Source organism: Merops nubicus, unplaced genomic scaffold (assembly GCF_000691845.1).
Source record: "Merops nubicus isolate BGI_N331 unplaced genomic scaffold, ASM69184v1 scaffold41293, whole genome shotgun sequence".
In the NCBI taxonomy this organism is placed as follows: Eukaryota; Metazoa; Chordata; class Aves; order Coraciiformes; family Meropidae; genus Merops; species Merops nubicus.
This window is the reverse complement of record NW_008599193.1, coordinates 21,254-36,360: the sequence shown is the minus strand read 5'-3', so window position 1 is coordinate 36,360 and position 15,107 is coordinate 21,254. Positions and strand designations below refer to the sequence as shown.

Here is a 15,107-nt window from a genome sequence, read left to right as displayed (position 1 = left end):
GCAGGAATTTATAACACATTCAAATAAATTGCCCTCATGGATTAGTGGTTTATATTGCATAAACAATGCCAGTTAGGAGAAGAGCTTTTGCATTCGTTTTGCGTGGTTAACCAAAATATTCTCATCTAGTCTTACCTTATTGACATGGGATAACTAAAGTAATCAAAATAAAAAGCTGAGGTAGAGCAGAAGTTAGAATCCAAAGAGAGAGAGAGAGAGAAGGTGGAATCCAAAGAGAAAACAGGAGGTTAACATTGAGATTTGGTGTGGAGAGCTTGGAGGGAAAAGGACAGATTTCAGAGCCATGTTAACACTTCAAAGACAGCTGAGGGAGGTCCAGCCTGATTTCTCCAGCCTGGCTATTGCTCTGCCCCCAAGGCAATTAGTGTAGCCATGAAAGTTACAGAAACATCCTGAGAGGAAAATTTTCCCATCTCTTTTTCATGTAAAATAGTAGCTTTTCTCAGGACAAAAGAAGTATCAAAGGAAAAAAGGAAGCTAAACAACACATTCTCATGACAGTAGCTTTACTTAATACTATGCTGCCTCTGAAACCAGTACATTATTTCTGAGTTGAGCCAATAGAGAGGTGCCACATTGATTGCAGGTATTTGGCTTTCAGAATACTGTGTGAGACTATCTTAATTTAGAGTCAAAACATTTGTAGATTTTCGCAGGAAAAAAATGCACATTAAAAACCATAATCCAAAGTTTTCACTACACTGACAATGCTGTGAATCGATGTGAGACCTTTATCCAAAATTGAAATAGCTACACATTTTTGTATTGTGTGAAAAGCAGTGCCCTCTGGCTTCACATTAAATGGGAATAAGGAAACAGTTTAAAAGATAAGTTAATGTGGTTCCTATTTCCATTTCTAGTACAGAAATGTGGAAAATTACATGACAATTCTAACTACTCTAATTTGTCAAGAAATCATCATAATTCAGATGCTCTTAATATTGAGATAGTCTGGTATTCAACTCAGAATATAATCCTTATCAGACAACTGTGCATATTGCAGAAGAAACTGAAACACAGGGAAAAAAACCAAAGAAACCCACCAATTTCTTCAGAACCTTTTTGTTCACAGGGTATTTGTTTACACATGGGGAAAAGCCTTATTCAATCAAAGCCATGGAAAGCAATTTCAATTTTACATAACCTTGGGAAAGAAATACATACAGAAAATGAGAACAATACAAATTCAAGAGATTTAAAAATTTTCTGTTGCTAAAAACCATGTATACAGAGAACCACTTCCTGATGTACTAAAGCTGAAAAAGCTAACATTTAAGAGAAATGATTCAGAAGTCAAGAACTAGGCAAAAATAGCAACAAACTGTTTTAACTAACAAAATCCATCCACCCTCATTTACTGCCTACTACAGCGCACAGAGAGGATAACATTTTGAGACTACTAACCTGTAATCTAGATCCAGGTGTCTTCTCCCCCCTCTACATTACACATGGTGTATTTCAGCACTGATAAACATCAGAAATTAAGATATTTTGTACCATAAATACCACTATCTATACAGGTAGTTTGTGTTATTTAAAGACATATTGGGAAAAGCACATTGTCCCTATTGAGACTGCAAAAGGGTAAAGAAGCAGCCCTGTGTACAAAGCCTGGGAAGAGAGAAGCTACATTAGGAGTGGAGATGCACACACATCTAAAACTTATCTCTAAGACACAGAAAACAAAGATTATCTAAAGAGATAACTTAATTATTTAATCTAAGTTTTGACACCCTACAATGGCTTTGCAATTCCACAGCTAAGTAAAAGTCTAGCCTAAATGACACTTATGAGACAGTATTCCAGTTACATTTTTATTATCTGCCCCAAAGTATACCATGACTTCATACTATGACAAATACCTAAATTTTACAACTACTTTTTAGTGCATGAGTTTACTAACAGCACTAACAGGCAAAGTGTTCTTAGAAACGGAATTCTAACAACTTTGAGCACAAAACTGAAGTCACTTTGGTTCATCTATCACAGACTCTCATTTAGTAATGGCCACTAAAGTCTCTTTAGCGATTTTCAACCAATCAAGGCAAGTTAGATGGATCCTGTTAGAATTACATCGTAAGAAAGTTGAGAGCACATGGCCATACTAATAAACTGCCACCTACTACACAATCCTGACATCCTAGTTTTAAATAAGATACTGGAAAACACCAAAGACAAAATCATGCCCCAGGAGGGAGGGTATAGTTTGCAGGCTCTTCAAATGAAAAGGTAACTTCAGAAAATCACCAGTGACATATCTCAGTATCCTGGAGGAAATCCCAAATGCAACAGTGCAGATGTGAGCTTAGCCAGTCATCTCAGAATTTCACCTTAAGATTTCTATTACCACTTAACATCAGTCACACTAACTACCCTAACACTCCTCTTACAGTACTGGAAGAAACAAGAGGTTCATTAGTCAAGTAATAAATACGGCTGTTTCTGTAAATAACTGTTCTCTCTTCATTTATATATGGACATATTCAGTTTCATGGAGGGAAAGACTAAAAATAATACATTGATGCTGATTAAAGACTGTAACTGTGAAATACTGGGGAAAATCCCTATTCTCTCATTTTAAAGAGATTTGAAAAATCACACCCAACCAAGTACTCACACAGAAGGTATAGAAATTTTGGAGAAAAGCCAGCTAGTGTCTGGGACCTAAACCCACAGACAGTTAGCTATTGAAAGGCTGAGTAACATCTGCCCAGAGGCAACAACTACAGAAGTCAGTTCTCCACCCTTTCACCAGGAAAAGGAGTCAGTCTTACTTAGCACTGGCCCTGACTTCTATCAATATATATTAGTGCAAAAATAGGCATCTAATAAATTTGAAGTCCTGAGGCCAAAACTCACAGGGGTGATAAACAGACACAACTGTCTGCCTGCAGCTGTAACCCTCTCTACAGTCTCTTTCCAGATCTTTTCTATTAAGTAGCTGCAGAGTACATGCCTGCTGCTGTGCTCGGAGTCTCTTCAAGCAGCAATGGAATGAAATCGTCTTGATTCCTGTTAGTCCCAGTGCTGCCCACAGGCATGGAAGTAGCAACAACCAACACCAGCAAGGCTGGGTAGTTCTCCTTCCAGCACTATTTGGGAAACCTCAAGCATCAGCAAGTATCTGCATCAAACAAACTCCAAAGAATCAGGAGCACTTCCCTCACACTTGGAAGATTACTTAAAAATCTGATTTTAATTTACAGGAAAGCACAGATTTTACAGAATATAAGAACTAAAATTGTTTTTAAACTGACACAGAATGTTTCAATGCATTCTCTCCTTTCCTCAAAAAGTCATTATTTTAATTTTTTACTTCATAATGCAACAGTGGTCAAGAGTGAACTTAAAGGCATTTTTGGCTAGATGAATGGATTATGACTTTAGCTTAAACAATCTTCTACAGTTCTATCTTTAAATATGATTAAAAAAAACCCTTGTATTCCAGTGGCAAGACTAAACACACTTTTCAGATCTCATAATAAACTCCTGAAAATTAGAGCAGAGAACATTCCAGAAGCACTAGAGAATTTAGAAGTGGTTTTCTTCAGAAAGAATTACTACACTTATGATTTCCTTTTATAGTCTTAAGAAGCTATAGTCAGAAAAATTTTTTAAAAAATTGTATCTACTCAAAAAGCAATTTAAATTCTTCAATATAAATTGAAAAAACACCCAACCTAAAAAGGCTTTATAAAGAAACTATTAACCATTCAAAGTATTATTCCCCAAAAGTCCTTGGCTGGGTCAATAAAGACACATGTCAGTGCTATACCTCTGGCCTAGAGACATGTCATATTTTTCCCCCTCCAGTGATATGTTGATATAGATTTGAGAACGAGGTAATGAATCACTTATTTCTTTTGCAATACAGGTTGTCAAGTCAAAACCCCTAAAATGGAATCACAAATAAACCAGCAGACATGGTAAGGCAAACAGGCTGAAGGAAATTTATCAGATAATGAGCAGAATACATTTCTAATTTCATTTGATACTATTTCATTAGCTGTGCACCAGGTTATGTTACATTGCCCAGTAAGTGGTACAAATTATTCAGCTTGCTTGTTAGAACTACACACAACAAAGAACAGTAACTGCAAAGGGATCGAGTCCACTACAGCAAATATAGAGTTAAGAAAAAGGTTTCAGGTTTCAGCACTGAAAGAGGCCCAAAACAGGCCAACTATTATGTCTTTAGCTCAAAGAAATAACTTGAACATATTCAATTTTTTCAACAATTTAACTATGCATAAAACATTAGTTGGATAGGAAATTAATATAGATACAATGATGTCAGGTAAACTCAACAGTTCACAAAGGTAAAACATCATTCAGTAACAAAATCTCTTCAATTATATACCTTTTCCTGAATAATGCTGCATCACTATAAACTAGTTAAAAATGCAAGGTTATTTTATTGGGGTTATAACATGGCACTTAGTGATAAAAATGAAGAGTATTCCAAAACTGAAGACAAAGGTTTGAGCTTTCTTTGTTTCATTCACTATTTTCAGCTAATTTCAGTAACATTCTTGAGAAAGACTGCCCTCCTGTGTTCACTGACCATGCTGTGCTGAGATGATGCAGCCCATGCAGCTGGAATCACTTCAAGCTCGCCTTTTTTTTTTTTTTTTTTTTTCCCTTTTAATAATCACATTACTGATTCAGAGAGGGAAATTAGCCCACCAAATGTTTGCACAGAAAAAGGCTGGTGCAACAGCAGGGCTGTTCCTAGGGCTTTCACAGAAGGTGGTAATGCTTGCTAGTTGGCATCAGTCCTAGAAAGCCATTCTGGGCCTTTAAAATGGCATCACTGCTTGCAGCTGCTCTTTGCTCTTAACGGAGGCTGCTTATTAAAAGCTCCTAAATTGCTCAGTGAAGTCCTAAAGGAATAAAATGCTTGTTAGACACCTTGTAACGAGGTTAGCTATACTACTTCATACAGCTCCTCATGCTAACTGCAGCTGTATGGCACCTACCTTCAAAAAGGTACAAAAAAATCCAGAAGTATGGATCTATATCTCCTGCATTTCCCATGTCATGTTGTTTACATGTCAAGAATGCTGTAAGTCCTTCATACATAATTAAAGGATGGGAGAACATTGTATGGGAAAATAAGCATTTTATAAATGGAAAAACTAAGGTACACGGCAGTTTGTCATGTAGGAAGTCAGTTCATAGTAAGCTGGCAACAGGAGTGACTTCTAGATTCCTGCTTTTAACAGCGTCATATGGTAAGTTAAAGAAACAAATGCTCTTAATTTGGTAGAACACTTGATATTCACAAAGTTAACTGCATTTGAAAACATTCAGGAAATCATCTAGCCTCCTCTGAGCATTACACTCCAGCACTACAAATCTAGCGGTAAGGGAAAATCTTTGCTTTTTACAGTATTCAACACAACACAAAAAGCACTTAAACAGTCACATAGGGAGCTCTAAGAAAAATCTGGATCTTGTTTGCTAGCAAACACAAGACTATTGTGCTACTTGTGGATAAAAAGCACTATACACGTCCATTTTAAGATGCATGCTATTCTGAACTCATGTGTGTGCACAAACATGAGTGTGCACGTGCAACACGCCTGGAGATTTACTCTATTCCAATTAACAAAAAATTATTACTTGATTATCCTTCAATTATTTATTCAGAAACACATGACACTGAGCCAAGTTTAAAAAAAAATCCACAACATTACTTGCTTACACAAGTACCTAAATATACTCGTATTTCTACAAGTACCTAAATTAGTATTTTCAGAAACAGGTTCCTTGGTTTTTACACCAGGCTTTGTGTGAATTACTTAGAAATGAGAATCAATACCCAGTATGTGTATCCCAGCCCTTTCATCTGTGCATGGCATAATAATAAAAAAACTACTTCTTTTTGCCAGTTTCAACTACATTTTTACATTACCTCTAACAACTGGTGTTGTTACTAAATCCCCTATATCTTCTGCACAGAACAAAAAAAAGGCATTTTGCCTTCAAGTACGGGACAGCAACAGTAACAAAAAAGAGAGGGGTTGAAGCTATCTTGTGCATCTGGAGGGCATGCCCTTGCCCAATCTTTACTTATGATCCCACATTACTTTTTCCTCATATTGCCATCTAATTTTTCCTTTGCCACTTTGGGGGTCACCCACTAAGTTCTTTCTATCATCTTCAACCACAAAAATACCAGAACAAGTGTTACAAAATGATGCTTTTCTTGGATTTGTACTTCTCCAGAAGGAAGGATTCTTGCATGGGAACAAGCAAATCAACTGTCACCACTTCCTCTTGTGGTCCCCAGAATACAGACTTATTAATGCTTCAAAACACTTACTGATGTGATAAAGGTAGTGTTGATTTAGACAAAATATTCTTAACATCAAAACATAACAGAAATAATTTAACACTATTCTTTAATATTTTCCTCTGTGGAACTTTTAACACTATTTCAATTTAAGTTATTGCTTTCCCTCCTGGTAAAAAGCACCATTTTTATCATTCATGCAATGGCATAACAAATACTGTTTTCTCCACACCTTTCATTAACAACAACAAAACCTGACAATTTATTTATGTTAGTGTTATTTTTTCTGTCTGTTTACCTGCATTATCAGTCCCTACAGTTTGTTAAACAATACTCAACACTACTTGGCAAACAGAAGAACTTACATATAACACCCAAATGAAATCCATTAATATTTCATGCCTGGACCATTTATAGTTCTCCTGTTTATAAAAGAAACTAAGCACTAGTAAGAAGAGCTATAGTAACTGAAGTAGAGATCAATGAATTTTACACCACAGCCAGGGTTTACTTCCTGTCAAATACAACACAACAAGAGAAGATAACTTGGGTAGTAGCAAGAACCTCCAGTACCACAGATGCTCCCTGTACAAGGGGGAGTGCCCCAGCAAGAACCCGAGTTTGTGTAAAAATCAATAAGCTAAGAAGCCAAACACATCTGGAGATACAGATACTTGTCTGCGTCAAGCTCCTTCCTCTGATGCATCTTTGCCATAGCAAAGAAGGACAAACCTTTAAAGGCAGTGAGGTAATTACAACAGCTTGTTATATGCATAGCACTGGACTGTGCAAACACAGGTCAGGACTAATTACAGAGTCACTAAGAACATGCAATGAGACGTCAGTCGAGCAGTCTTTGGAATTTAATATTCAGGTACTGTTCCTCTCCTTAAAGACACATAAGGACAAGAGTTTCAAAACAGCACATGTCTAAGGTCTATGATACAACATTTTATTTTTTCCAATGGGTATTCAGGCAGGTTTCAAAAGGTGAGCCCAAAATGTGCCCAAGATGTTTTGGAATCAAAAGATCTCAGCTGATTTTGAGATACAGATTTAGGTGACAAACATAATTGTCAAATCTAATGTTCACAAGCACAGAGTACCTCTATATTTGGAACTTAAGTATGATTTTGATATACCTAGTTAGAATTTACTAAATAGACAGCACTTTCTGGTAAGATAATAAGGCATCAGTCCATCTGCAAGACAGGTGAAGCTAGTAGAGAAGTTCATGTGGCCCTTAAGACAGATCAGAGCGATACAGAGAGGGCCAGCACTACAGTAAGGACAGGCAGATGGACCATTTGCAAGACAAGGCTCTCACTCCCAGGACTCTCAGACCTGACAACCACAGGGAGGTTCAAATTCAGCAGCTGCATACCATGCAAAAGTCCTGTGACACATTACAAAAAAATAAGCCATTCCTGAAACAGCGCACTGAGACACAGGATTTATTTTTGGATCTGTACTTCAACATTTTTTTCAAATTAAATCTCAAGATACTTTTCATGGCCTGTTCCAATGATTATAATACTTTTCATTCAGCAGTTTCAACCAAATACAAGTGCCATTTGGAACCTGAGGGCATATACCTATCTAGTATAACCTTATCTGCTGCTCCAGTAACTAGATTCTCCTCCTGCAAGGTCTCTGTTCATTCGCAGTACAAAGTAGAACCCAGTAGGACCAATTACCCAGCACAATTTCCTGTCCGCTAGCACAGGACCTCCAAGAGAAGTGCAGGGGAAAAAAAAAAAGTCAAAAATAACACAGGAGTCCCTCCTCAGAAGTCATTCTTTTCACATATTCTTTTTTAATTCTCAGAAAGGAGAAATCAATAGTGCTTCTAAACTACAAATTCTACAAACCAGGTGTTTTGTCAGAGACAAGAATTTGACTCTTTTCATAGAGTACTCTGGCAAATAATTTTAAAAGAAGATTTATTACAAAGACTTTATTATTCTTGGTTCCAAACAACTTTTTCATTTGTTTTAAATCATATTTCACCTCCTAATCAAGACCTACGAAAAATGTGCAGTAGTCACAGAGATTGTAAAGAAGAAAAATTGTGAATTATAAACTGCTATGTGGAAGGAATCAGTATTTGGTGTTTGCTATATTACTCGATAATTACATACTGCTTAAAGCTGTTTGACAAATACTTTTGACAAAACATTTGAGCTGCAAACTTGCAATACAAATTAACTAATGCAATGCACTTTGTCTCTCCTAACTTCCAGGAACTCAGAATAATACCAGAAAAAAATGTGTCCAAAGCTTGCCATAATAACTGTGCATATTAGACAGGGGCACAGCATTTCTTTTTAAATGGATGTTCTTGAACACTGTGTGACAGATTTGTAGTTCAAATACAGTGTGCTTCGATACTTTTTCCTCTTAGAATATTTTGCTACAAGTTTCTCAGATTTTTAGTAATTAAAAGGAGATGAGTATTTAAGGAAATATTAATAGAACACCAGGACAAGTCCTTTTCAAGTTTAAAGAGTATTTCTCCTCTTTAAAGTATACTTTGAAGAGTATTTTGTAAAAGGACTAAACCTTTTCACTTTCAGTAAAGCAACCTGTGTATCAGACCAAAACATCTTTGATCATTAAGCCTTTGAATAACACAGTATAAAGAGTAAAAAGGCTTCTTACTAGGACCACATAGGTTCTTCCTTGTAAGAAACAATCTGTAAGAAATAGCAAAATAAACCCCCACACCTTGAAGAAAAAAAATCTGAAAAAAACCTATACCACGGGTTTTGAAGTGGAAACAGGCATTAATTGTGTATGCCTTATGGCAATAATTCAATGACATAGAGTAAAACTATACATCTTTAGAAAAGCTTCCTTAATTTACTAGATAATCTACAAGCAATTTCTTTATATGGCTGGAGAAAACTCACTGCTGGTATGCTTTAAATCTGGGAGATAAATGGCCTTTGAAACAGAAATCATTGTTACTAACAGGAACAATAAAAGTCTTGCATCACCATTGTTACAGATTCCTTTCATATAAATGTATTGCTTTCTCTCCCGAGTGTGGTAAATCAACAACAAATCAGTAAAGGTGTTTGTTGAATTTGTGTAAATTAACAATGCAGCTTTACAGGTAAATGGGCAAAACAAATGAATAAGAATGTCTTAAGGGCTTTTAGCTTCAAAAATTCTTTAAAATGACACCATATTTTACAAAAAAAAAAAAAACAAAAAAAACATATACACTTCAGCTTGTATGTTCAAGGTAAAAATTAAAACCTATTTTGTCCATACATAAAGAGACTATCCAATAATCTCATAAAAAGTGACAAATTACCAACATAGTCTGGCTAAGAGCTCCGACTCAATTCTCATCTAAAATTATAATGAATTCTTCTATATATGACAACTCTTGTGTCACCACTCAGAACTTCTGTATTACTCAACTAACATGCTTTTCTACATGGAAAGCTAGACCCCACTTTTTCAGCAGGAGCGACTGTTCACATTTTTAATAGAATTAATTGGTTACAAAAACATTTCTTGAAATTTCAGTCAACTCTTAACATTAAAGACATAATGTAATTATCATAATATATTTTCTTCTCTTATTTGGTAAGCACAAAGACAATATCCTTTCATTCTTACTGCAGAGTGTTTTGAGGTGGTGGTTTTGGTTTTTTTTCCCAAACTCCTAAGAATTTTTGAGGTAAGTGGACCATATACTTAATATAATTTGATACTGAAAATGGTCAGCTTTGGCATCAGACTAGAGTAAGGTATAAGTCAGAATTTTAAAATATTAAGATGCCAAATAAAACTAATTCACAATGTTCTGAACACCAGGCCTATGCTAAAAGTTACCAGCATGATTAACTGCCTGGATTAACAAAACCCGAACCTGACGGAGTAAACCTGATTTTAACTTACTACATATTTACTATAAATGTCTCAAAACCAGACAATAGACATGTCGGAGCAGGACAGAAACCAAAACATCTTATTTTGCCATCGTACATGTTCATTCACAAAATTGAAAAACAAAGAACAAAATAATTTTTTAAGTCTAAATTCTCAACCCTACTTTGAATATTAAAAAAAGACAAGTGAAGGATAAAACCAGCAAAGAATTCACACTGTAGAGCAAAGCAGCTCAGAAACTGGTACAATAGAGCATAACTCAATGATTAGGATGACTTATCACTTAAAACCTTGTCCATGGAGAAAGTTCAAAATGTACCACAGTCTTAAAAGAAATTATTTTTAGCACCGTAGTTCAAGTAGACCCATAAATAAAACTACAATTATCTGCATCACTAGAGAAGTCATATTACAGAATTCCCACTGTTGGGAAAATATTATGAATAAAATCCTTGCAATTTATAAAATCTGAGCTCTTACTGGTGCCTTTAGCAATTCGTGGTGGTGATCCTTACCTGGCAATACTCCAACCTGAAGATAACAGGATAATGTAATCCCTAATTTTCTCCTATTCGTGCATCTTTTCCCTCCTCACAATTCAAAGTTCACAGAAAACACAGTTAGGTAGAGTGCTTTCACTATTTGCATACATGACATACCTAAGAAAACTTAAATAAATCAATTAATATTTTTATTATTAATCGCATCAAAACAATTTCAGTGTATTTTGGATGATACAAGGATTCAAGCTCTAGGCAATTAAAAACTTGTTATATCTTACCCAGAACATTTCCTGCAGGTACTTCTTCAAGCTCTTCAAGTTCTCTTCCCATAAGCAAGTAGAGATTCTCCAATGTACAGCAAGTCATATGAGGTACTAGCGACAGATCATTTGTGGCAGAACATGGGGATGACAGCTACAGAGTAAAACAGCTAGTGTTGGATATTATCACTTAGCACAAATAAAAACTTCTTCCTCAAAACCTCCTTGCATTCCAAAGCTAAGAAATACATTCTAAAGCATTTTAATTTCAAAATTTAGATAATAAAAACCCACAAGTATCTGAAAATATTTTTATCCCCTTCCAAAAATGCAGTTTTGTGGCAAACAAGGAAATGTCACCAAGAAAATAAAAAAATAATGCTTTCTTTGGCAATTTTTTAGGTGTCTACTACTCCTAGCTCACTTTTCATTGTTACCAATAAAACATATGTTTGAAAGTAAATTAATAAGTAATGAACTTCTAAGATCATAATCTCAACATGTAACACCATTTTTTTCAATCCTATTACACACCTTCGTGCTCCCTGGAAGAACTGTTTTTATTTTTCAAGTTTTCTTTGAATCAAAGTATATATGTGTGTGTATATATATATACACACACTGGATTTATTATCAGCTAATACAACATTGTACTTAAACTATTTTGGAAACATTAAAGGTTGTAACAAGCTTATAGACACAATCATTTATTACTACAAATACCTAAATTAGAAATCATAGAATCATTTAGGTCGATTTTTTTTATTTTTTTTATAAGGAACATATAAAAAGTTATCAGTGTTTTAAGAGAATACCAAGTTACGGTAGCAGCCCACTGTCACCTCTTACCTTATGCAAAGACTCAGCAGGATCATATTTTGGTCCTAAAACAAAGATCTTCTGCCCCCTTTGCACCACACCGCTGAATACTCTAGCGAAAGCAATGAAAGACTCCTTGTTGTCTGCTTCCTGTTTCACTGCCTTTGACGTCATGACCTCTGCTTGACCAGTGAGCTGTTGATCTTCACCTAATTAAAGTTAGAAAAATATATGAAGTATAAAAGCAGTTCCTACCTCATCATCTGAAGAAAGAAATAATCAATTACATTATTCTACCACATCTGGCGACGCGTTAGAAGATGGCAAGAATGCCCCACTGTAACTCATAATCCAGCTCTCTTGCTTACACTCTGCTTTTATACCAACTTATTATTAAGCTTTTTGCTTTTAATGAAACAGTTACTCATAAAATTTTAAAGTAATTCAAAGTTATACCGGCATAAAGGATGGTAGTAACAAGTCCATGAGCAAGTTCTAGCAGTAAGCCAAACAAAACCACATCTTTATACCCCATACACAAGGGCAAAAGTCAATCCTCACACCTTTCTACTCACGAGTGAAAATTATTTTTTCACTCCTACAAGTATCATCTATTTTCACTGACTCGAAGTACGGAGACTGAGCACATTCTCAGGCCATAGTAACAGGCATCCATGGTACTATTACAGCATTTATGAGCTATCAGCTTTCTTACAAATCCTTCCTCACTCTTTGTCCAGTTCCATCTATTGAACTGTTTGGATTGGTATGTGAATCATTCTTTGTATGGTACGCAGCCCCTTGACAACACCTACACACTAGTATTAAATATCCTCTGAGAAAAACAGATAGCAGAACATTACATACCTTCTGCATCACCAGTGTTTCTGGTTACTTCAGATGAGTTTGCACTCGGGGGCTTTTCTGACAGCTCCTTTCCTTGATTTGTTGCCAATTTTTCTGCATGCTTTCGTTTTGCAAGTTCACGCCGATGAGCTATTTCTTCTTGAGTTAAAGGCCTACATTGTATTTTAAAACATTAGTATTTGGAAATGTAATTTATTTTAAAATAAAATCACAGCCATTAGAATACTGTATTGGGCATAAGTAAAAACTTATGCAGAATGCCTTTTGTCTCCATGACACTATATGTTTTAAGTCAGCTAAAATTAGTAAATTCTTCCTCTGCGATGTTTAGGAAGAGACCACTATGTTAAACTTCTATTTATTTTGTTAAAGTCAAGTTTCTCCCATCGATGTGAGAATTCTCACTTTTTTTGAGAAATCCAAGCCAATTTTCAAAACTGCTTTTTACACCATGTCCCATATGTTATCCTGAGATCAGACTAAGCATAATGTATTATACCGGTCCAAGGTTACCTATACCAAGAGAGAAAAAACTACCAGACTTTTCTTCTCAATAGAGGTCAAATACTACAATTTAAAATTACTTCTGGTACCTTTATTTTTAAGGTAGTCTTTGCACCAAGTGTTCAAATGCAGAGAAAACTCTTTGCTTGCTATAGCTACCTTCCCTTAAAGTGAGTAACTTTATAAAGGACAAAAGACTTAAAAATGAGGCAACAACAAAAAATCATTTTAGTATACTGATGCTATTTCTATCTACTAACTGGCAAAGTCTGCCTTAAAACAAAGTGCTTTAACGTAAGATTTAAAGTTATAAATAATAAAAATTAAAGAATGTCATTACCATTCTTACATAAGGCAATATAAACGGCTTCTTTTGAAGTGCAACTCTTTTCAAACATTTTAAACAGCAAAGTGAGTTACACATACATGAAATCTAACAGCATTGTCTGGAATTATCCATTTGATTTTTAAATCCAGCCCTAAATATAAATGTGTGACATGAGGTTATCTTCTAATTTAATAAAATCCAAACAAGGAAATTACTTTCAGATACTGGTCATCTTCTCTTCCCAATTGACACTCAGTTTCTATGAATTTCCCATGTTAAAGAGCTGAACCTGTGATCCTGCTATATTTATTAGAGTTACTCTTAAGAATAATCTATTCTGTTCAATCATTTCAATAGCGGCAATATCTCCTGTACAGTGCTGTCAGGTACCTACATTAAAAAAAACATCACCATGGCTTAAAAGCAGGAAAAAAAACAATTAAGTTATGCAGATTTTTTTTTTCATGGAACTAGAATGCTTTCAAATTTTTTTTTTTGGGGGTGTTTTTTTTTTTTTTGGCATTAAGAGCAACAGAAATACAAGTATCGATTTCCAGCATTAGTACATATTTTATCTCCAAAACAATAACCAGTGCTTTTTATTTTTCATATGAGTATTCTTAATGGAATTCTAACTCAAGAGAAGAAACAGAAGAATTCTCTCTTTACTATTCCCACACTACACATAGTAGTACATGTAGTGGGAATGAATGACAAGAGGAAGAAAACAGCTGGAAGCGCTCCAGCGGTAGAGTAACTTTTCTTTACAGAACAGACATACAACTATGATCTCTACTACTTGACATCCCCATGTCTACTATTCCAGACTCCCAATTAGGTAAACAACTCATCACTTAAGGGTCAAAGTTGTTATGTGTAACCAGTAAAAACACTTACTGGACTCTTGCTCTAATCTCACTAGATTAATTCTTGGGGAGAAAGTCCTGAACAGATTATGTGGCTGAGATCAACTCACTGACAGTAAGATTTATTTTTGTTATATGTCATCATATGGATGCTTTTCTGCATACAACACATTCTACAAGAGACTTAATTTTAAAAAATGTTTAATGAGACACTTAGTTTTATCAAAATTCTTCCTAGAACTTGAGGAAATCACTCCGAACACGGTTATCATGCTTACCTTGAATCCAAACATTCAATTCAAAAGAGTAAGAAAACTATATATAGATTAAAAATCTCTAAATATTACCCAAGAGAGGCCCCCAGGATAAAATGTCTCAGAAGACAGAACATGGGATGGACATATTTCATGTCACAGGAAAGGCAAAACCAAGACAGAATTGCCACTACAAACTCCTCAGAATTTTTTTTTTCACCTTTTCTTTTTAAAAAAAAAATCACCTCTTAATCTTTGTGACATAATACTGAATATATATATCTGGAATTTGGATAGTGTAGTATTTGTATTTGGTTTATTTTACTGCAAAAGAGAGTGAGGCTTAACAATACAAAATTCAAAGCAGATGGTGGAGAAGAAAACTTTGTTGTTTTTTTTTTTTTTGCCTTGAAAGCAGCTGCTCAAAGCTATTTAGGGGTTTGGAATGTATGAAAAATTTCCAGAGAAGAGATATTAGTAG

General features: G+C 35.1%; 1 protein-coding gene across 1 annotated transcript in view; it reads right to left on the bottom strand.

Annotated features, from left to right (window-relative positions):
• The window catches only part of EFTUD1 (elongation factor Tu GTP binding domain containing 1), a 77,930-nt gene that overhangs the window by 41,838 nt on the left and 20,985 nt on the right, over nucleotides 1-15,107 (bottom strand). Inside the window, 3 exon segments of the mRNA XM_008937273.1 lie at nucleotides 11,007-11,142; nucleotides 11,838-12,016; nucleotides 12,675-12,826. Of these exon segments, the coding sequence (XP_008935521.1) occupies nucleotides 11,007-11,142; nucleotides 11,838-12,016; nucleotides 12,675-12,826 (467 nt within the window).